The 24,804-nt window shown below is 44.6% G+C and overlaps 1 protein-coding gene across 2 annotated transcripts in view; it reads right to left on the bottom strand.

The window, feature by feature from the left end:
* LOC141092548 (cytochrome P450 4V2-like) overlaps positions 1-20,675 on the bottom strand; it is a 132,100-nt gene extending 111,425 nt beyond the window's left edge. The window contains exons 1-2 of one of the 2 annotated variants that reach the window (XM_073578796.1): positions 20,329-20,675; positions 11,484-11,596 (exon numbers count right to left, since the gene is read on the bottom strand). In XM_073578796.1, the coding sequence (XP_073434897.1) occupies positions 11,484-11,596; positions 20,329-20,527 (312 nt within the window). In that variant the 5' untranslated portion in view covers positions 20,528-20,675. The remainder of the gene's footprint in view (positions 1-11,483; positions 11,597-20,328) is intronic. The other variant, XM_073578805.1, reaches the window with a different exon arrangement.
* Between the last annotated feature and the right edge of the window lie 4,129 nt (positions 20,676-24,804).

The raw sequence follows: 24,804 nt of genomic DNA, 5'->3' as shown, positions 1-24,804 counted from the left end.
GTACCCCACAGCCCTGGGAGAGTGACCCAGCTGGTTTACACAAGCCGCGAAAATCAAAACCAGAAATGGTTAAAAAGACTGGAAAATATGAAATGAGACTGTGATGAATACTCCAAAAAAAAGTCTGCTTCCACACCTTTTCTCTGTTGCCAGAGCAGTTCTGTTTCTGCCAAGTTCTAACACACCAATTATATACCCATGGGAAATTATTCTGCTTCTCTCTTTTATGTAACCATAGAGAACTGGTGTAAAGGGATCACATGGGTCTACAAACGTATATTACGCAGAATCACAGATGATAATGAGGAAAACAAAATGTGAGTCAATAACATCCAGTTATAACTCAACAAGTCATATTTATCAAGCTAAACACACCAGAATTCTGGAGTAAACTGTGACAAAAACATGTCTTTCATCACTTTCACCATATTTATGATGTGCTTTAGACACTTTTTCCAACTTGTCTGACTAAGGGAATGATTGCACTAAAAAGGTGCATGGGTTATCGTGGGACACAAAGTGCCAAAAAAAAGTGGCGTTAATTTTTGCTATGAATTAAGGCAATTAATAGGTTGCTTAACCTGAGTGTCATGTCGGACGGCAGGCAGAGGTAGTTCCACCGCCGTCCACTATAGCCTCAGTGGCGCCGGCTTGAGTTTCTCAGGCTATCGGGGGTTAATCTAGCTGAAGATCAGGTTGGATGTTTGGTCACGCCCACGGTCTTTAAATAGTCGTGCTGGCCTATGGGCGTCGCCGATTATAGCTTGTGTGTCATAACAAGTGGTTCCGGTCTGGAGTGGAGGTGTTGGAGAGAGAGATTCATATCTGGTGTCGTATGATCCATTGTTACCTTCTCGCCTTCCCATATTTGTGTTTTGTTGTGCCCTGTTCACATTACTGTATAGTCCTGTGTGTATGCGGCGCGGTGCAGTTTAAGTTCTCCCTGTCTGTCTTTATTGTTTGGGGCTTTGGTGGTTTGTCTCCTCACTGGGTGGAGGGTGGAGGGTTAAGATTAGGGCTGAGCAGGAGATAAGGAAAGGGTGGAGGCTCAGGCATTTGCACCTTCAGCAAAAACCCTGGGTTGAGGGTCAGACAGGGTTTCCCCTAGTTAAAGGGACATCACAGGGGCCCCGGGTATTTCTGCCTTAGTTGACCTAAGCCCCGCGTGACATTATAATCGGCCCACATTTTTCAGGAGTCCATGGATCCCATGGATTCCATAACCCGCCAGTTGGCGGCGCTGTCCTTACAGGTCTCCGAGTTGAAAGGGGCAGTTCAGCAGCAGGGCCTGGTAGTAGCAAAGGTGCAAACGGCATCTGCAGGTGTCGGTGCAGAGCCGAAGATCCCGCTGCCAGAACGATTCTCAGGGGAACGCAGCAAATTTGTCATATTTCGGGAGGCCTGCAAGTTATACTTCCGCATGCGCCCGGTCTCCTCAGGTAATGAGGCTCAGCGGGTGGGCCTGGTGTTATCATTACTGAGTGGGGACCCCCAAGCATGGGCATTTTCCTTACCAGCTGACTCTGCTACATTTCATTCTGTCGATAATGTTTTTTCTGCACTCGGGCTCATTTATGATGATCCCGACAGATTAGCTCTAGCAGAATCTAAAATCCGCGCCCTCCGTCAGGGGGAACGTATGGCGGAAGACTATTGCTCCGAATTTCGCCGCTGGGCAGTAGACACACAGTGGAACGACCCAGCGCTGCGGAGTCAGTTTATTCATGGGGTTTCAGGAAGAGTTAAACAGGCCCTCCTGATGTATGAGACTCCTGCATCGTTGGAGTCTGCCATGAGTTTGGTTATACGTATTGATCGCTGTTTGCGTCAGGGGGCACAGGAGACGCTACCCCTGGGGGAAAGCAGGGGTGCAAGTGTGGTTGCTGCAGGTGAGCCCACTGAACCTATGCAAATTGCGGGGGTGTCACAGGTTAAGCGTTGCGTCCCTGGGTTCACGAAGCCCGGAGCATGTTTTTACTGTGGTAAAAGGAATCATTATGTTAACGCTTGTCCTGTGCTACCGAAGAAGGTCACACCGGCGGAAAACTACTAAGCTCAGTGGGTATGGAGGAGACCCAACTGAGCGTATGCATATCCTCCATGATGGTATCTCAATGTATGCTCCCTGCCAAGGTTATTATCGCGGGCAGAGAGCTAACAATATCAGTGTTTGTGGATGGCGGTTCCGCCACCAATCTCATAGATGAGGAGTTTGCACGCATTGCCGGGTGTAAGATCGAAAAACTCCCTCATCCTATTCAGGTGGTTACCATTAATGCCGCTCCCCTCCCTCAGGGGGAGATTACGGAGTTTGTGGCTGAGGTGAAACTCCACATTGGGGTCCTACATTCGGAGTGGGTTACATGTAGGGTCCTCCGTAATCTCCCAGCACAAATGGTCTTGGGTTTTCCATGGTTGTCCAGGCACAACCCGGTGATTGATTGGGAAAACTCAGGACATAGTCCAATGGAGTGGTTTTTGCCAGGACAATTGCTTGGCCACATGTGTGTCCGCCGTGACGCCCAGCCTTCCGGAGGCTTTGCAGGATTTCGCGGATGTTTTCTCTGAGAAGGGTTGCTCAGAACTGCCTCCACATAGAGCCTATGACTGTGCGATTAGGTTAAAACCTGGGGCCAAATTACCTAATGCCAGGATGTTTAATATTTCTGGTCCAGAGAGACAAGCTCTGAAAGACTACATCGCGGAGAGTCTGAGCAAAGGACACATCCGGCCTTCGTCCTCGCCTGTAGCAGCGGGGTTTTTCTTCATTAAGAAGAAAGATGGGGGGGTTACGGCCATGTCTGGATTTCCGGGAGTTAAACCAGATTACGATCTTTGATCCCTGATTTGTTCAACCAGGTGGCGGGGGCAAAGTGGTTTTCCAAGCTTGACCTCAGGGGGGCGTATAACCTCATAAGGGTCTGTCAGGGGGATGAGAGGAAGACTGCCTTTAACACTCCTGAGGGTTATTTTGAGAGCCTGGTTATGCCATTTGGGTTGACAACCACGCCTGCTGTTTTCCAACATTTTATTAATGACGTGTTTGCTCATGTCCTGGGGAAATTTGTGATTGTATACCTGGATGATATCCTCATTTATTCGAGCGACCGGGACATTCATTTAGAGCATGTCAGGCAGGTGTTACAGTTGCTCCGTGAGAATAAGCTCTATGCTAAGCTGGAAAAATGCTTATTTTTTTTTGTTCAGGAGTTGCCTTTTTTGGGATATATTGTGTCCGCCGCAGGGTTTAAAATGGACACCGCTAAGGTGCAAGCGGTGCTACAATGGGAAAGGCCTGATAATTTGAAAGCGCTCCAGCGGTTCCTTGGGTTTGCTAATTATCATAGGAAATTTATAAAACACTTTTCTACTATAGCCAAACCGCTCACGGACATGACAAAAAAAGGTACCGATCTGACTAGCTGGTCTGAGGTGGCGATACGTGCATTTGAGCGTCTGAAGAACAGTTTTGCTTCAGCCCCCATTCTGGTGCAACCGGACGTGTCTAAACCTTTTGTGGTGGAGGTTGATGCGTCTGAGGTGGGAGTGGGGGCAGTACTGTCACAGGGCTCATCTTTGAGCGATATGCATCCATGCGCCTACTGCTCCAAGAAGCTAAATATGCGACTGTCGCCGGCCGAACGGAATTATGATATCGGCAACAGGGAGTTGTTGGCCATCAAATTGGCTTTTGAGGAATGGCGACACTTCTTGGAGGGGGCGGCTCACCAGCTCACAGTCATCACCGACCATAAGAACCTGCTCTATCTGGAGTCGGCCAAGCGTCTGTCTCCTAGGCAGGCTCGCTGGGCATTGTTCTTTACACGTTTCAATTTTCTGGTGACTTACCGTCCCGGGGCTAAAAACACCAAGGCAGATGCCTTGTCCAGGTGTTTTCTGGGGGGAGAACCTCGGGAAGAGCCGGTACCCATCCTCCAGGAAGGTGTAGTGGTTTCGGCTCTCACGACTGAGGTAGAGGCGGAGATTGCCGAGGCCCAAGAGGAGGTACCGCCAGGACTTCCCGCCAACAAATCATTTGTACCCCTTCATCTTCGTCTTAAGGTGTTGAGGGAACATCACGACTCAGTACTGGCTGGTCATCCAGGGATTAAGGGCACCTTGGAGCTGGTATCGCATCGTTTCTGGTGGCCCAATATCCGGCAGGACGTGGTCTCGTACGTGGCAGCTTGCATCACGTGCGCCAGGGCCAAGTCGCCCCGAGCCCGTCCTGCTGGCACGCTACAGCCTCTGGGGGTACCTAATAGGCCATGGACAGAAATCTCCATGGATTTTATCACTGACTTGCCAGTCTCGGCGGGGAACACTGTCATCCTGGTGGTGGTTGACCGATTTTCAAAGATGGCGCATTTTGTCTCATTGCCCTCCTTGCCCAATGCAAAGACGTTGGCTCAGGTGTTTGTGCAGGAGGTGGTCAGACTCCACGGAGTTCCGTCGGACATAGTATCTGATAGGGGAACTCAATTTGTTGCGAGGTTTTGGAAAGCTTTTTGCTCACGTTTGGGGATCAAGTTGTCACATTCATCGGCGTTTCATCCACAGTCAAATGGTCAAACTGAGCGCATGAACCAAAATCTGGAGCAGTATTTACGATGCTTTGTGTCCGACAACCAAGAGGAGTGGTCTACTTTCCTTCCTCTGGCCGAGTTCGCGTTAAATAATCACCGTCAAGAGTCATCGGGAGAGTCTCCGTTCTTTTGTGTTTACGGTCAACATCCTCAATTTTGTACCTTACGTCAGGGTGACTCGGGGGGCGTCCCGGAGGAGGACCAGCTAGGAGCTCAATTATCGGTCTGGAGGAGGGTGAAACAGCGATTGAGCATGAGTGCGAGGTACAAGCGGGTGGCTGACAGTAGACGCGTGCCAGGTCCGGACCTGTGTGTGGGTGAATGGGTGTGGTTAGCGACTAAAAATATAAAACTCAAAATTCCATCTTTAAAATTGGGTCCAAGGTTTATTGGGCCTTTTAAGATTGCTGCCATAATTAACCCAGTTGCTTATCGGTTGGAACTCCCTGCAGTATACAAGATACACAACGTGTTTCACAAGGCTTTATTGAAAAAGGTGGTAGGCTCTGTGGACACGACGCCGATGCCACCTCCAGTCATGGTGGATGGCGATTTAGAGTTTGAGGTCTCCAAGGTAGTGGACTCTCGAGTAGTGCGCCGTACTCTTCAGTATTTGGTACACTGGCGGGGGTATGGTCCGGAGGAGAGGTCTTGGGTACCAGCCTCGAACATACATGCAGATCGGCTGGTCAGTTCTTTTCACCGTCGTCATCCGGACAAGCTGGGTCCTATGAGTCTTGAGGGCCCTGGGGTCCCTCGTAGAAGACGGGGTACTGTCATGTCGGACGCTATTCACACCACAGCGTCCGGCAGGCAGAGGTAGTTCCACCTCCGTCCACTATAGCCTCAGTGGCGCCGGCTTGAGTTTCTCAGGCTATCGGGGGTTAATCTAGCTGAAGATCAGGTTGGATGTTTGGTCACGCCCACGGTCTTTAAATAGTCGTGCTGGCCTATGGGCGTCGCCGATTATAGCTTGTGTGTCATACCAAGTGGTTCCGGTCTGGAGTGGAGGTGTTGGAGAGAGAGAGAGATTCATATCTGGTGTCGTATGATCCATTGTTACCTTCTCGCCTTCCCATATTTGTGTTTTGTGCCCTGTTCACATTACTGTATAGTCCTGTGTGTATGCGGCGCGGTGCAGTTTAAGTTCTCCCTGTCTGTCTTTATTGTTTGGGGCTTTGGTGGTTTGTCTCCTCACTGGGTGGAGGGTTAAGCTTAGGGCTGAGCAGGAGATAAGGAAAGGGTGGAGGCTCAGGCATTTGGACCTTCAGCAAAAACCCTGGGTTGAAGGTCAGACAGGGTTTCCCCTAGTTAAAGGGACATCACAGGGGCCCCGGGTATTTCTGCCTTAGTTGACCTAAGCCCCGCGTGACACTGAGGCTCTGATTCATTGTACACGCCAGTCTCAATGAATGATGGAATAAGGTGCACCTGATTCATTAAGAAGCACATGCCACTAAAAGGGAATTCGCCAACCCCAAGGATGTATATGACCTATTAATATGGGCATACAGGTGTTAGAAGTGTTACACTAGTCATACATGTATGCCTCATATTTATGGTCTTGTTGAGAAATCCTATATTCTTTCCTTATTCTAATGATTACTTCCAGACTCCAGGACACTTGGTGCATGCAAGAAATCCCTGCCTCCTGTCCTCATTACAATACTACCCACCTCCCATGCACATTAGCTGTGGCACCAGAATCCTGCGCCGACGCCCTTCACTCACTCCACAATACTTACATTTTTCTCTCTTCCATGGGCACTGCATTCAGGAATCTTCTGCGCAGGCGCCAGCGACTTCAGCTCCAGTGACCTGCAGCATCCATGACTATAAGGTGCTTTCCCCACTTCCTCCCTCCCTATACAGTGGGAATGGAAATATTCAGACCCCTTTAAATTTTTCACTCTTTGTTTCATTGCAGCCATTTGGTAAATTCAAAAAAGTTCATTTTTTTTCTCATTAATGTACACTGCACCCCATCTTGACTGAAAAAAAATCAGAAATGTAGACATTTTTGCAAATTTATTAAAAAAAGAAAAATGGAAATATCACATGGTCATAAGTATTCAGACCCTTTGCTCAGACACTGATATTTAAGTCACATGCTGTCCATTTCTTTGTGATCCTCCTTGAGATGGTTCTACTTCATTGGAGTCCAGCTGCAATGAATTAAACTGACAGGACTTGATATGTAAAGGCACACACCTGTGTATATAAGACCTCACAGCTCAGTGTATGTCACATCAAATGAGAATCATGAGGTCAAAGGAACTGTCCATAGAGCTCAGAGACAGAATTGTGGCAAGGCACACATCTGGCCAAGGTTACAAAATAATTTCTGCTGTACTCAAGGTTCCTAAGAGCACAGTGGCCTTAATAATCCTTAAATGAAAGATGTTTGGGACCACTAGAAGTCTTCCTAGACCTGGCCATCCAGCCAAACTGAGCAATCGTGGGAGAAGAGCATTGGTGAGAGAGGTAAAGAAGAACCCCAAGATCACTGTGGCTGAGCTTTACAGATGCAGTAGGGAGAAAGATCCACAAAGTCAACTATCACTGCAGCCTTCCTCCAGTCCGGCCTTTATGGCAGAGTGGCCCGACAGAAGCCTCTAGTCACTGCCAGACAAATGAAAGCCTGCATAAAGTTTGCTAAAAAACACATGAAGGACCCAGATTATGAGAAATAATGCTATCTTCGTCTCATCAGACCAGAGAATCTTATCACCAAAAAGTTCTAAGCGGTATGTGTGGAGAACAAGGTGGTGGCAGTGATATGCTATGGGGGTGTTTTTCAGCTTCAGGGACAGGACGACTTGTTGCAATTGAAGGAAACATGAATGTGGCCAAGTACAGAGATATCCTGGATGAAAACCTCTTCCAGAGTGCTCTGGACCTCAGACTTGGCTGAAGGTTCACCTTCCAACAAGAAAGCCTAAGCACACAGCTAAAATAAGAGAAGTGGCTTCAGAACAACTCTGTGACCATTGTTAACTGGCTCAGCCAAAGCCCTGACGTAAACACAACTGAGCATCTCTGGAGAGACCTAAAATGGCTGTCCCACCAACGTTCACCATCCAACCTGATGGAACTGGAGAGGATCTGCAAGGAAGAATGGCAGAGGATCCCCAAATCCAGGTGTGAAAAACTTGTTGCATCATTCCCAAGAAGACTCATGGCTTTACAAGCTCAAAAGGGTGCTTCTACTCAATAGTGAGCAAAGGGTCTGAATACTTATGACCATGTGAATTTGCAAAAATATCTACATTTCTGTTTTTTTCAGACAAGATGGGGTACATTAATGAGAGAAAAATAACCTTTTTTGAATTTACCAAATGTCTGCAATAAAATATAGAGTGAAAAATTTAAAGGGGTCTGAATATTTTCTGTATCCACTGTAGTCATCACTATGTACACATGGTGCCTAGCGATGACTATGCAGGGAGGAAGTGCTGAGAGCACCTTATAGTCGTGTACAATGGAAGTCAAAGTGACTTGCCGGCACCTTCGCAGAAGATCCCTGAATGTAGTGCCCATAGAAGGGAGGAAAGGTACAGATTGTGGAGGGAGTGCAGGGTGCAGGCGCAGGAATCTGGGGCCAGAACTGATGCTGATGGGAGGGGAGTGGTATAATAATGAAGACAGGAGGCAGGGATTTCTTACAGGCCCTGCACACCCGGAGACTGGAATAAATCATTAGCATACATGTAGGGTTCAGCAGGTTCGCAGGATGCAGTGATGAGACACGAGACTGAGTGTGGTTTGTGGAAATAACTTTTATAAACTGTAGCCGCTGGGGCTATATTGAGCAAACAAAAAGTGTTAACAACCAGTCCACACAGGGACTCAACAAACCTAACAACACTTTCTTATGGTAAATGCGACTAACCCGGTTGGCCCGGGTGCTATAGGCCACGTATGACCAAACTGGGGGACCTTATCTCCTATAGTAACTTATCCTTCCAGGGATCTGTCAAGATCACAGGAGTGGCCGCGTAGAGGTCGCTGATGAGGCTGCCTTGACGCCTCGATATTCCGGGATGAAACTGGGCTCGACAGGCCCTTGAAGAAACGATGCCGGTGGGGCGCAACAGGCCCTGAAGAAACAATGATGGTGGGGCGCAACAGGCCCTGAAGAAACGATGACAGTGGGGCGCAACAGGCCCTGAAGAAACGATGATGGTGGGGCGCAACAGGCCCTGAAGAAACTATGCCGGTGGGGCGCAACAGGCCCTGAAGAAACTATGCCGGTGGGGCACAACAGGCCCTGAAGAAACGATGCCGATGAGCGCAACAGGCGTCTCCTTGTGGCTCTCGTCTCACCGCGGAGTTATGACGCAGTCTCTAAATATAACCGTTCACCAACCTCTGCTCAGGGTCCCTTAGCAAACCGGACAGGGGCCTCTACGGCCGCCTGTAGCGAGGTGGTGCCCCAGGGGCCGGTGATGACAGGGCCGCAACTGTGGGAGAAGGCAGGGGGGCAGTGTCCTGACCACTGTCATGGAATGGTCTGTAGTCACAGCGGTCACTGGAGGTCGCGGACTTGTCACAGCAGGGCGGTAAACAGCAGGTGCGGCTGTATGCGTCCGTATGTGGGGAGCGGCCGCCGGTGAGAGTCCCTCACGTGTCACTTGTCGGTGAGTGTGCAGCTTTCCTTTCACAGACCCCTGTCGGTCCCTCCAGAACACACCGTCTGCTCCCTCGGTCCTCTCTGTCTCACACGGCTTCCTGCCTGTTGTCACACTTTCTCCCAACTGCCACTTCAGCGTGACCCTTGCTCCTTTTATCCTTGCCCCGCCCCCTGTTTCCCTGACAACTTCAGTCAAGTCTCTCCCTTTACTGTCCTCTCAGTATCGTTCCCTCAGGAACCCTGATGGCGGTCCCCTGGGTACCTGCCCGGTCACTGCCTGGGAGTCCTCCTCCCCACATACAGACAGAATATAAGATTGCTCAGCAACAAGACCACTAATATGAGGCATATAGATAGAACTAGTGTAACATTTTTATAACCTGTATGCCCATATTAATAGGTCATATACATCCCAGGGGGTGACAGATTCCTTTCAATGATTCAGGGGCTTCTTATCTGTGGCGTGTGCTTCAGAGACTGGTGTTTAAGGGGTTGTCCACTACTCGGCACCGGGCTCTCTATGGCTATCTTATAGTCATCGAGTGGAGCAGTGGTGTACAGATGAGGAATTTCAGAGGATTGATTACGATCTCACTAATGAGCAGGTTGTCATCAATCCTGTGGTTGGGTTATAACTTGAAACTTTTAAACTTTGTGAAATATAACCCTTTTAACACCTCACCTCAACTTCACCAACAACATGATGGAATCCCATGCCGTTAAATTGCAAATTCGGATCCTCCACATCTGTACATTTTACTTGTTAACGTGGCAGCAAAATGTAATAATACAAAACATTTTAGACGCAATATTTTTTACAATACTTGTATTTTCACCCGGTCAAGGCTGCTGAATATAGCACATGATTAATGTTGCAGTAACGTTAGGTCTACATTTTCCCAATACCTGTCAGAAGCAAGTTGTGCTGTTCAGATTACCAGCATCAGTAAGAGGCACGCTACCATATATAACCTGCTCTACCTACAGCCTGTGATAGCTCAAACAAATCTCTGCTGTTACACTGGGTGAATTAGAGTATAATGCAATAACTGGCAAGGGCCAGGAAGGGCATCTTAAGGATTAATCAGAAGAGTAGTCCAAGTACAGAAGTCATGTCAGAAACAAAGCATTAATCCAATAATATCATAAGGAATAATAACTGGCAAGGGACAAGGGAGATTTAAAGAAGCACTCCTCCTATCAAAGCTTACCGTATATCCTCTTAATATATTGCAATCACCATATTTTATAGCACTGTGTACTTACAATTGCTCATTTATCCCATATACCCAGCTAATTCTTCTCTTTTCCATTGGGTCTATGGCATCAAGATTAACAGCTGACTAGCCAAATCCTTCTCTAACAGAAAGGAACAGTAGAAACAGGAGGTCAATTTTTCCCATATGAGCCATAAGTCACTGCAAAATCCCTGGCAGGGGGGAAGAGGGAGCAGCTGGGTCAGGAGGTGAAGAGGGGGATAATATATGAAGGGACGAGACTTCCTGTTTCTACATAGAGTGGAGAAAAGAGAAGAATTAGCTAGTAGATATTCAAAATGAGCAATTGTAAGTGCACAGTGCTATATAATATTATGATTGCGATATATTCAGAGGATTCAGCCGGCGTCACACTAGAGAGAAATATGGACGAGTGAGAGGCGTTAAAAAAACGCATTGCACACGGACCAATGATTCTTTATGGGACAGCTACCAACAGCCGTATATTTCTCTCGTATATTTTACGGTCCGTGCCAATCGCAGCATGCTGCGATTGTCAGCGTACTACGCCCGTAGTACGCCAATGCAAGTCTATGGGTGCGCAAAAAAACGCATGACACATACAGTATATATATATGTATTCTATGTGTCTATATCTATTCTTTTGTTTGTGTTTGAAAACCTGTCATTGGGCTCCATTATATGTCCATTTTGCAAGCCTGCGAGAAAAAAACGCTATACAGATTACATACGGATGCTTACATGAGAAAAATACACGGCCACACCCTGACAATGGACGACATACGGAGCACTATTTAGGGACCATTTATGCGATTTACGGCCGTACAATACGGTCCGTATTTTTCTACGTTGTGTGTGACTCCAGCCTAAAAACTTTGATGGGAGGTAGAGTGCTTCTTTAAATATGGTACCATATATCAGCTCCTGTGTTTGACTTAAAATAACCTCTCGAATTTCCCAAATCTGATTCCAGCCTAAATCGTCTTCCGGGAAAATAAAAAGTCATACACCCAAAATATTACTGACCTCTATGGTTTCTGCATGGTACAATATCAAGAAAGGGATAGGGCCAAGCCAAAGTTTGATCAGTGGAAGATGTCTCAGCGCCTCGGTGTATTCAATAATTTGCCGAAAGAAATCTGGAAAAAATAACATTTATTAAAAAAAGGCAAAGAAATTCCGGACAGTCTGTTCTTGAAACAACTTCTATGAAGTAATTGCTCTGTATCCTTCTGCTGTCATTCAGGACTATTTTTTCTTAAAAAAAAAGAAATATGCACATTACGTGACCTAAACAGTACCTCAAAAAGGAAATCAATCCGAAATTGCCTAAATTTCCTTCCCGTGTTTTATTTGGCCATATTCACAAAGCTTGTCTTTAAGTTTTACTTGGAAAATATTTTACAATGCATTTTTTCTCAATCTTAATATATTCCAATGCTCACTGCAATGGTATGTTAAAATGAATTAAAGATATATTATCAAACACTCCACTTAGGGAAATTGTGCTGCAAGTGTCATTGACTCCAATACTTAGAGGCTACTGCAAATAATGAAGTCTAAAAGTAGTTACCAACAAAACGTTCACACTGCAGAAAAGTAGTCTGGATAAGGCCGTGTTGCTCATGCGCAGTTTTCCAGACACAGTTAAACAATTATTTGCACAGATCTACTGGTTTTGAATGAAAAATTTCCTGTTTTTTTAGGTTTAATAATATACCACAAGAAGATGGAAAGCAGAAGAATAATGAAAGAAGTATAACCATATACACCCGTGGTATTTAGTGCCTGACATAAATCAATGTTTTTATAATACTATGCAGAATACGATATTCCATTTCCCAAAATCTACAGTAGCCAGATTGTTACCCTCGTGCTATAAACTTTATTCCATTCCATCTGCCAAATGGTGGAATTCAGAATGTAGGAATTCAGAAGTCCATTAACTGACAAGTTTATTTTCTGATAAAACACAATGAACTTACAATCTGACCATTTGGACAAGCGGCGCACTATCGATGCCATCGGGCACTTGTGGATGCACTCTTACCAATATATTTTGTAAATTGTCTCTAAAGAGAGGACAAGGACTTGAACTCTAGCGCCATCTAGTGGAAGAAGCAAACCTACTAGTCAATTCTGATTTGCTTTTATCCTAAGACATGTGGCAACACTCATTAAATGGCTGATATTCACATTTAGGATTGCTACTCTCAATAAGTGGTTACTCTCAATAAGTCCTCTTCCTCTCTAAAGAGACAATTTGCATAGGACAAGCTCTAAAAAGAACAACCAGAGTAGGCATACAGCTGTTTCAAAGCACTGACTGGTGGAAAACCATTCTACTCAAATGACTGACAGATATTCCACCAATTAACTAAAGGGAAGCTCTGACTGTAATTACAATGTCCTATGTACATGTTAAAGGAAAGAGAAATGATGCTTCCGAGAACCCATGGTACCTCTGCCATCCCTCGGTCCCTCCTGATCAGTCCCCCAACCCGGCGTCATCTTCCTGGAGAGAAAAATGTCGGGCGCACGTGCAGTGCGCCCACTGAATTCTGGGAATTTTTCCTATTGGTTCCTTTTGATCCCTGTGACTGACCCTATCACATTGATAAAAATAAAAAAAATACTAAATCAAATCCACCTTTGTCACCCCTTTAGTTAAATAAAAATGATAAAATATATGTTTTTTTATTTTTTCCATTCTTTGCAGTTTTGCTTGTTGTTAGGATTAGAGTTAGGGTTAGGATTACAGTTAGGGTTGTGTTAGGGTTAGGGCTGTGCTAGGGCTAGGGGTGTGTTAGAGTTATGGTTGGAGTTAGAGTTGGAGTTAGAATTGGGGTTTTTTCAAAAGTAAAAAAAAATTAAGATATTATGTTACAGAACCCCCCTGTACCCCAAATAGAAGATGCATGTATGATAGGTGTAATGTGAGATGTATGCCCTTAATGCAGCAACCAACCGGCTGCCCCCCTGGGCAGAGGTAAACAAGATATCCCACTTCTGACCTCCCCCCACCTTTGTAAATACCACGGCTATTGTAATGTACGTCTGGCATCTTAATTGGAGCGTGTTATCTACTGGCCCGACACATATTGATTATCCTGCCCTCTGTATGTATATATATTCTGAGACCAATGAGTAAAATGTTGTCACACTGGAAATACGTGGAGAAGCAGTGATCTTTTATATGTTCCCATGTTACAAAGCCTTTCGAACCAGCGTCCTTCATTCAGAAGTGAGGAAAAGCAGAGTGGTCCTCCTCAGAAATGGGGTGATAATGTAAGAGGTATTGCAGCACAGAAGTCCCCGTTACATATTACATCTAGGGTTGAGCACAAGTGCTCACTATTCGAGTTTGCATCGGGTATGCACGGAGTATCGCGGATCCCCGCATGGTTTTTTGTGGGTGTCCAATAGTTGCAAAACATGCAGGGCACGGACTCTAGCATGTTACTCAAGCACCCTCGATATTCGGTACATACCCGAGCATCCGATGCAAACTGTAGTAGTGAACACTTGCGCTCAACACTAATGATGATATATTCAATATGGCAACCTAATGTTATCAAATTCTATGTTCACCTGTGAGCTCAAAATGCTCATTATACTTCTGGATAAAATCCTTGAGGGGTGTGATTTCCAAAATGGGGTCAACTGTGGGGGATTTCCACTGTTTAGGCACATTAGCGGCTCTTCAAATGCAACATGGAGTCTGCTAATTACATGCAAAAGGTCAAATGGCGCACCATTCCCTTCCGAGCCCTGCCATGATCCCAAGCAGTAGATTTCCCCCACAAATAAGGTATTTACATACTCAGGAGAAATTCCACAACAAATTTTGGGGTCCATTTTCTCCTCAAGAATCATAGAATGTTAAGGGCCTGTCACATTAAGAGATATCGATAGCAATATCGCTATAACTAGTGACATTATAGCGGTATTGCTAGCGATATCGCTGTGTGTGATACTTACCTACAACCCGCTCCCCCGCTGGTTATCGCTGATCGCGTGAGAACAGGCTGGACTGTTTCTCGTCGTCAGCTTCCTGCGGCGCTTCCTGCTGTGACGACGAGCGACGCGTGGAGCCGGGCGGGAGGACGCAGGATCGTCTGGTGTGATTGGTAAGTAGCGACCCCCGTCCCCAGCGATGTCGCTGGTGAGATCTGCCTGTGTGGCAGCTCACTAGCGACCACTTAGCGATGTACCAGCGATCCTGACCGCGTCATATCGCTGGTCGGGATCGCTGGTGAATCGCTAAGTGTGACAGTACCTTTAGAGTTGGAAGGGTCCTCCAGGGTCATCATGCCAACCCCTGCTCAATGCAGGATTCACTAAACCATTTCAGACAGATGTCTGTCCAGCCTCTTCCTGATACTCTTGTAAAAATAAAAAAGTTTGGATCTAAAGTAAGTTTTTGTTGAAAAAAAAATGTTCATTTTTTCCTTCCACATTGTTTCAGTTCTCGTGAAGCACCTGTAGAGTTAATAAACTTCTTGAATGTGGTTTTGAGCTCCTTGAGGGGTTCAGTTTTTAGAATGGTGTCACTTTTGGGTATTTTCTGTCATATAGCCCCCCCCCCCAAAGTCACTTCAAATGTAATACGGTCCCTAAAAAACAATGGTTTGGTAAATTTTGCTGGAAAAATGAGAAATCGCTGGTCAACTTTTAACCCTTCTAAGTTCCAAACAAAAAAAAAATTATGTTTCCAAAATTGTGCTGATGTAAAATAGACACGTGGAAAATGTTATTTATTAACTATTTTGTGCGATACGACTCTCTGACTTCAGGGCATAAGAATTAAAAGTTTGAAAATTGCGAAATTTTCAACATTTTCTCCAAATTTCTGTTTTTTTCACAACTAAACGCAAGTCATATCAAAGAAATTTTACCACTGTCATGAAAAAACAATCTCAGAATCAGTGGGATCTGTTGAAACGATCCAGAATTATAACCTAAAGTGACGGTGGTCAGAATAGTAAAATTTAACTTGGCCGTTAAGGTCAAAATTGGCTCGGTCATTAAGGGGTTAAAACGCTTCTATTTGATCACGTCTTATTTGATGAAGAAGGGATATTCAGCTATTAAACATTTGTTTCGCGTCGTAGCTTAGATTTGTGTATTTGCTATGAAGTAAAAATAAGATTGGGTGCACATCCTTTTTTCTTTTTTGCCACATACATTATTTGTTTTATTGAAAGAAGCTATGGTGCAAAAAGAGTCTCTGATGCAACAGAGAATCTGAAGGGCCTGCCACTAAGCAAGTCAACAAATTCCATTTCCAAAAGGACCAACTCTACAAATAACATTGCTAATTAAGTAATTCCATAAAATACCGGTTAAAACAGGGACCTAACAACAGGAGTATAACGGTAGCACTTGCCCTCGGACCTCACTGACTGAGGAACTATAACCGCACTACCCCCATAAGAAGACACCAGATTTATAGATAACAGGAGTCAGGTAGGAGTTCTAGAACAGATTTTACCTGGGGGCTAAGAAACTTTTAGCTACGCCTCTATGTGTAACAGAACAGTTTATAATGATAGGACTTCTTTATTTATTGCTTTCCATATAATTATTTTTTAATAACTTTATAGGTTACATTTCTGAAGTGAAGAGTTCAGGTTTATGATCAGCGCATTACACATGCTAGTAACTATTCCAAAATTAAACAGATAGCGGAATGACCTTCTGCTCCAGGTGAGAGTACAGATTGCACAATAGTAAAAGTCAATGTACAGCATGCCCTGACCTAAACTTACTGAAGGGTACAGTGACGTCCATGGGTCTGATAGAATTAGGTTATGTGCACACGTTGCTGTTTTTGATGCGTTTCTGCAGACGCGCAGAATTGCATCAAATCCGCAGTGTAGTGCACAGCCAATGCTAGTCAATGGGAATTACAGAATTGGTGTCCACATGCTGCGGAAAAATACTCACGGAATTGCAGCGTTTTATTTTCCGCAGCGTTTCTGCACCCATTTACTTCCACTGAGTCAGTCAAATCCACTGCAAAACCGAAGGTGTAAAAAGATTTGCCATTTTGCTGCGGAGTTGCGTGCGAGAAACGCTTCAGATTGGGAGGAGGAAGATTGTGTGGGCGGAGACTATGTGTTTGTCTGCGGGTGTATGTATATGTATGTATGGGTCTGTGTGTGCGTGTGTCTGCATGTGTCCCTGTGTGTGTGCTGGTGTGCGGGTCTGTATAGCCATGCAGCGTTGCCGTAAAGTGAGAGCCTGAACTCCAGGACCTCTTCAGTAATGCACTGCAAGAGCCATTACTTCCTGTCAGTGCATCGCGGGAGGCCTATAGAGCGGTCACATCTCCCGATGTGACAGCTCTATAGGGGAGATAGTCGTGGGACACTTATTATTAAATGGATTACATCGGAACAGGGAGTATTTGTGTTTATTATTTTAATTTTTTTGCAGGCAATCGAAGGCTTCCCATGGATTAGCAGTACAATAAATATGGGAAAATTACTACTTCCCGCTATATGGCAGTGGGAAGAGAGAGGCTAAGTGCCGGAATTGGTGCATCTTAGAGATGCGCCACTTCTGGGGTGGCTGTAAGCTGGTGTTTTGTAGCAAGGGGGGCCACTATTAGCCCGCAGCTGTCTGCATAGCCTTTTCTGGCTATTAATTATAGGCGACCCCATGGCATCTTTTTTGGTGGGTCCCCCTATTTTAATAGTCAGTAAAGGCTAAATATACAGCTGCGGGATGATATTCATAGCCTGGGAAGATCCATGGGTATTAACCCCTTCCTAGGCTATAAACATTGGTCCCCAGTCGCTGGCTTTCCCTCTCTGGTGCAGAAAATTGTGCGGGAGCCCACACGATTAATTTTAAAACAATGAAAAAAAAAAACAGATATTGCTTTTAAGGCTGGGGTCACACTTGCGAGAAACTCGAATGAGTCTCGCACCTCAATACCCGGCACTGACACCGGCACTCGGAACCGGAGTGTGCGGCTGCATGTATTTCTATGCAGCTGAACGCTCCGGTCCGAGTGCCAGCGGCAGTGCAGGGTACTGAGGTGCGAGACTCGTGCAAGTTTCTCGCAAGTGTGACCCCAGCCTAATGCAGATTTTGTGTGTGTGTGTCTTTATTTAACTCTTTATGTACCATTTTATTATGTTTACTACTAAACATCGGGCTTGGTATTATCTATCTATAGATATATCTATCCATCGATATATCTATAGATAGATAGATATAGATAGATATATAGATAGATAGATAGATACATATATCTATCTGTAGATATATCTATCCATCTACCCTATAGATATATCTACAGATATGGGTCGCCCTCCCAGGGCCGTGGGGTACTCGGTACCGGGCCGGTGTCAGGGGAATGTGTCACAGCAGCGGTGACCTGGTCCGTGGCAGAATGTATATGTAGTTAATGGAATGGCTTGTGACGCCACCTGTGGTGTTAGGCAAGCAAGATGTTAAGCTAACGCTGCGAGCAGATCCTCTGGGGCTGATGGTGTGTTGCAGCATACATGTAGATGGTGTAGCTCCCCACAGGTGAAACTATAACCCCAAGGCAGTGTAATTGCAATAGATGAGGATAGGCGCAGGCGGTGTGAGGAATGCTGGTACCCAGATGTAGCGGTGCTGACGGTGTTAGCGCACTAATGAATGGAAGACACCAGGGCTTGAAGTTGCAAAGCTTTACTCATAGTCCTTGGTACACACTGGTGCCTGCCTCTGTGCCGTGTCCTCCGGGGCAGAGACTCAATCAACCTCCCGGGAAAGTCAGGATTCTCCTTTCCAACACTCCGCCAACATGTACCTTTCCTGAACGACTCCTCTATTGTGCCTTAATGTGTGAAGAGCTCCAGTACCGTGGTACTCTGGAGTTCCTCCTGTCAGATGTTCCTAACAACTCTACTCGTATGGCAGGCAGCTGTAGCCTCTCTCGGGGACTCCCTTCTCCGGAGTCCTGGCTCTCTATTCGGTTGCTGTTGTGCCCCAAGTCTTAGATGGGAGTAGTGCATTTACAGCCAACTACTCCACCGGTGTCTGCTGCAGAACTGTAAGTGTCCTTACAACCTCGGGGACCGGGCCCCGGCCTTGCGCTGAGAACCTATAGGCAGGGTTCCTCTTCCAACCCACGTCTCCTCTCTGTTCTCCTACTCCTTCGTTCCGCACTGTTCTTCCTCTCTCATATGGAAGCTTAGGTTGCAGTTCTACGTCTTTCTCCTTCTGTTCCTTTCCCGTGCCAGCTCGCTCAGATCACTGAGGCAGCTGCAGCACTCCTTCTCCTCAGACCCGTCCTCAGACTCTCCTGACTGTCCTACAGACTGAACCTGTACTTCTAAACCTTCCCACTCTTTTATATGGATCTCAACTCCACCCACCTCCCAGCACATCCAGTGTTCCAAGCAGGGAACCACAAAGGCACTCCTAATGTGTAGGAGGAGAGAGAGACCTCAATGTGGTTGTGCTGAACTACCCTGTTGTGTGGGGTGCGAGTGTTGGAGTGTGGAAAGGAGCTCCCAACTTACCTAGGTGGTGGGGCTCTACACCTTAGGAGAAGGTGCAGTACCTCTGTGGCGACTGCGCCTCAGGGGCGCCACAGATATATCAATAGATAGATAGACAGATAAATCTATAGTTAGATTGATATATCTATAGATAGATAAATAGATAAATCTATAAATAGATAGATATATCTATAGATAGATATAGCTACAGATAGTTGGATGTATCTATAGATAAATGGAAAAGACAGATAGCAGCACAAAACTGAGCAGATTTTGGGTGCAATACTTCCTGAGTAATGTGGTTGTCACACTGACAAAGACTGAGCTGTGAGGTCAAAATATTGCACCACTTGGTGTTGGAGTAAAACCCACAATTTTTCCTTGAACTGGAGTGCTGCCTGATTTTTTTCCATTTATATCTATAGATAGATATATCTATCTATCAATAGAAATATATATCTATCTATAGATATATCCATTGATAGATATATAGATAGATTGATATAGATCTATAGATAGATAGATAGATAGATAGATTTATAGATAGACAATGTAGTGACATGTTTGTCCAAAATTGTAGCCTGGTGGCCCAGAAGTGGCTTATATTGTAGAGCAGGGACCCATCAGAGGGAGGGCACCTTGCCGTGGTTGATGGGCAAACATGAATTGGCCAATTTGTGCACTAAGAACCTTCATTTTTCATCTATTACTGTAAGTAAAAAAAATTGCAAAACATTTTTTGGAAAATTGAGACGTTTAATCTAAATTGAATGTTTTTAATATTAATATTTTTCTGTGTTTTCACATGGCCTAGATTCATGCACATGTGCTACTGTGTGCTTTTTTGACTATATTATGCAGTTTTCGCAGCTTGCACGTGTTGACACTAGAAGGTGCTGATCGTTTTGTTTTTGCTTATATCTATCTATAGATATATCTATCTATAGGTATAGAATAATGTTTACACACAGATTAGATATATCTATCTATAGATATACTGTATCTATGTATAGATCTATCCATTTATCTTTAGATCTATCTATATGTGTGTGTAAACATTATTCTTCAATGGAGTAAGTAAAAGAAGAGGTTGGAAAAGGAAATTACATCACAACTCTTTTTTTTTTTTGTTAAATAATATATAACGCGTGAAAATCCGAGTAAAAAATACATAAAGAACGCACAGATTTTTACCTGCATTTTCTGCCAAGAGAGGAAGAATCTGTGCAGAAAATCCCACAGGCAATATGCAATGTGTGCACATACCCTACGTTTGTCGCTTGTCATAACTTGTCGTGGATTGCCAGTTTGTTGTTCCTCATAGAACTATAGAGTAACCTAATATTATGCAACGTATACTCTACCTCCACCATTTGGCTTCAGCATCAGTGCGTCCCCCACCAGAGGATAGTTGGGGCCCACTCCTGGGATTGGCTTCATTATTTTCCATTTCCGAATGTAGTCAGTGAAGAATGGGACAGTAGAGAAGAGTAGGAGGGATAACAGCACAACGGCGGCAGTGACCCAGACCAGCAGATGCAGCTCTGCCCTCAGCAGCTCCATGTCCCCCTGCACAGCACTGCCTGGGGAGGGTATACCCTGATGATGATGGTGGTGAGCGTGTCTCCCTGTGCTTCCTGTATTCTGCTTGCCCTGGATCTATTGTCAGCCAGTTAGCACTGAGCTAGTGCTTCCTCACAATAACACGGTGCCGGAGGGGCGGACACATTGCTGCAGTACAGGCCTCTCCTCCAGTATTCAATGTAATTTACACTTCCACTCCATAGGCACTGCCGGCAACATTGTATCAGCCACATCTGTTCACGTGGTTAGGATTTATTGATGTCATTGTTTCTGCTATTTCTATATATTGCACTTTGTACAGACTTGTAAAAGCTTATTTGATAACACTCCAGATGTGTAAACCTAACGACAAGCAGCTAAGGGATATTACACATTAGAGTTTGTAAAAAATAAATCAAATGGGTAACTTTATATCCACGGAGCGTGAATAACGTTGGGAAATAAGGGCAGTAAGGGAATAACTATTTATTATAACAATATATATTATTTATATATTATAACTATTTATTATAACAATATAAAAGGTACAGTTCTTGCCCCTTTTCTCTTCACACTGTACACTGCGGATTTTAGGTGCAACTCATCTAGCTGCTACTTGCAGAAGTATTCTGATGACTCTGCAATAGTAGGCCTCATCACAGGAGGAGCTGAAAGAGAGTACAGAGATACTAACCAAGCTTTTGTGGAGTGGTGGCAGAGGAACCACCTTAGGATTAATTCCGGGAAGACCAAGGAATTGGTGGTGGACTTTCGCAAGGGCAAAAATCCACCAGTAGTGGTGAACATTCAGGGAAATGACATTGAGATTGTCGACACCTATAAGTACCTTGGTGTGATCCTCAATAATAAGCTTGACTGGGCCCATCACTTGGATGCAGTGTACAGGAAGAGCCAAAGCAGGCTTTATCTGCTCAGAAAGCTGAGAGCCTTCAGAGTTAGGGGGGCACTCCTTGCATCCTTCTTCAACTCTGTTGTGGCATCAGTCATCTTCTTTGGTGTGGCGTGCTGGGGTAGTGGCATATGAACCAGGGACAGGAATAGGCTGGACAAACTGATTAGAAGGGCCAGCTCTGTCCTGGGATGCCCCCTTGACCCAGTTCAGGAAGTAGGCGACAGGAGGATACTGGCCAAGGTGAGCTACATGGTGCAGAATGATTCCCGTCCCATGCATGAGACCGTGAGAAAGATGTGCAGTACTGTCAGTGACCGGCTACTTCATCCTAAATGTGAGAGGGAGCGCTATCGAAAGTCCTTCCTTCCTGCTGCAGTTAGGCTGTATAACCAGCACTGTCCAAAACGGAGAACGACCCAAACAGTGAACTGATAGATCCAAAGCTGTGACAGTCCGGTTACATTTTTTTTTTTTTTTTTTCACCCCATATATGTACCTACCTACTGTCAATGTAATGCCTTTATGCATCTGTATCTGTACTTGTTCCTGCCTTGCTACTGTAATGCTCTGAATTTCCCCATGGTGGGACGATTAAAGGATTATCTTATCTTATCTTAATATAACAAAGACGACTTTTTCTTTATTTTTGGCTTAAGTTGTCCTTTGTATCATTTTTTTAATGGATCAGAGACACAACTGTCATAGATTATAACCGAGGACCTGAATAAGGTCCAAACAGCATAAATTGCTACTGATCTAGTGTGATTCAATATAGTTCTGGGTTTATAAACATCAAAGTCCTGGATGTTTTTTCTGAAAAAGGACTTGGTCCAGGTACGACACCAGCCAGTGTCAGGTTGGTGCAGAGGCAGGTAAAACATCTAGTCAATCATGTCATAGATACACCGTCCGCACAATTACATTTTAAATGATTCGTATTTTTGATGATTAATATTATTTTTGCATTGCTTATTATTGAACAACTATAATGCTGTCGGTCAATCCAAAGGGTTAAAGAGAATCTCTCAGCAGGTTTTTACTATGTAATCTGAGGACAGCATGAAGTAGGGGTTAAAATATGGAACTGAAACATGTGTCACATATTGGGCTGTGTGCTCTTGTTCACTTACACAGAATGTTTATCACCTGGTGATTATCATTGTCTGGACTACAGCAGCTACAGCAGTGTGTGCATGCTAGTGTGACTCCACCCACTCCTGTGATATGCCACTCAGTCTATAGACTGTGTACATGGTGTGGGATGGGGCAGCTTTTTCTGCTCTGCTGCATTGCTAAATCTAAAATCTCCTTTAAGACCTATGATGTTTAGGTATGTTATAAGCCTCCTCCCCTTCTTTGATGCACTGAGCCCACATTTTTTCAGGTACATGACAGCTGACTTGATTAGCCGTCATGTGCCTCTAACAGCTACAGGTGGAATTGCAATCCACTGGTAACTGTTAACATGTTGAATGCCACTGTCAATCCCTGACAGTGGCATTTAACATGTGGATGCTAGAAACGCCTCACAAACCCTGCCCATCGGCACCCCGTCACATGATTGTGGTATACCAATGGGTTGGCATAACAACTGGGGGTCCGCAGTAGACCCCTGTGCTTGTCATTGCGGATCTGCTATTGTCGCCACTCTGTGGCCGGCGTTATTGGCAGATGATCATTTCTGCTACACATAGCAGGGCTGAAGCCCTGCTATTTGTAGCACAACCGATCAGAAGATCACACTTTCAAGTCTCCAAAGGACATTATGGAAGCAAGTGAAAAGTAAAAAAGAATGCTTTTAAAAATTTTCAAAAAAATTAAAAAATATAAAAGTTCAAAACACTCCCCTCCGACCCATTTAAAATAAAACAATACAAAAAATCAAAAACACACACTTTTGGCATCTTTGCCTTCAGAGACACTCGTTCTTTCAAAATATAAAAATAATCAGATCGGTAAATGTAAACATATATTTGGTATCGCTTAGTTAAGAATTGCCTGATCTATCAATATATAAAAAGAATTTATCCGATCGGTAAACGGCGCAACGAGAAAAAAAATCAAAATGCCAGAATTTCCTGGTTTTGGTCACCACAACATTGTCATAAAATGCAATAACAGGCGATCAAAACATTGTATCGACCCCAAAATGGTATCAATAAAAATGACAGTTTGGCACGCAAAAAAATAAGCCCTCAACCAGCCCCAGATCCTAAAAAATGGAAATGCTTCAGGTCTTCAAAATTGTACCATTTTTTTCTAACTTTTACCAATTTTGGATTTTCTTTCACCACTTAAATAAAAAAACGTTAAGGCTCTGGGAAGAAGTGGAGCAAAAAATGAAAATGCAAAAACAGAAAATCCCAAGATGGTGAAGGGGTCAACCTGAGAATAATGCTGAACTCTGAGCTCTGAAGTCTTTCTCACTATCCAGAATCACACTTGAAAGCTTACTGCATTCCCTGTCTTAGCTTTTATGCAGGCTATGATAGCCCCAGCTGATTGGTTAAACCATGTGATGTGATAGCTGCAAGGCATTATGGGGTAGCTCTTGTGGTAATTTTTTAGGTATTTGAGCTTTCTCTGGTTAAAAGGAACCTGGCATGTCCTTTTTGGCATGTTAATTTGAATGATGGCCCTGGGATTGCACTCCCGCCATTTAAATCCATTTTGAAAATTCCTGCGATTGTGCAGTGTTGATCGAGGAACCACACATAAGGCACGACGAGCTGCTCCAGCCACACAGTCAGTGAAGCTGGGTGCTACACACAGCCTCAGTGCACATGCGCGGGGATCTGCTCAGCACAGCGCATGCCGGGTCCACGATACACTGTACAAGCACAGGATTTTTCAAAGCAGATTTGAGCGATATCAGTGCAACCCCAGGACCATCATTCAAATTGCATGGGCGGCGACAACTGTGACTGAATGAAATGAAGCACACCCCTATGACTAAATGAGCAGGCACGATCTAACTGTATAAAGTGCTTTTTGGACATGATTAGACCTGTTTTTAATGAAAAATGCAATGCGTATTAGTGATGCACATTGCATCCCTCTCTACGCACTGGGGGCAGTTTACATTCTAAAAAGGACATGACAGATGCCCTGTAATGCATATTTATCCTTTGTGTATAATGCTGGCAGGCATTTTTTGCTTGATTCATGCAATTCAAATTACAATACAAACCAATTCTTTATTTTATTTTTTACTCTAATTTTTTTAAAGTAGTAAAACAAAAAAGAAAATTGAGACTCACAGTACCAGGTAATTGTTATTGCACAATGAGCACCATGAAAAGAACACTCAAATAACAATGGCAGCATTGCTTTTTTTTTCTTATTTTTTCAAGGTTTTCCAGTA

Source organism: Dendrobates tinctorius, unplaced genomic scaffold (genome assembly GCF_039654945.1).
Source record: "Dendrobates tinctorius isolate UK_male_01 unplaced genomic scaffold, ASM3965494v1 ptg000008l, whole genome shotgun sequence".
NCBI classification, from domain to species: domain Eukaryota; kingdom Metazoa; phylum Chordata; class Amphibia; order Anura; family Dendrobatidae; genus Dendrobates; species Dendrobates tinctorius.
This window is presented reverse-complemented; position numbering and strand designations above follow the sequence as displayed.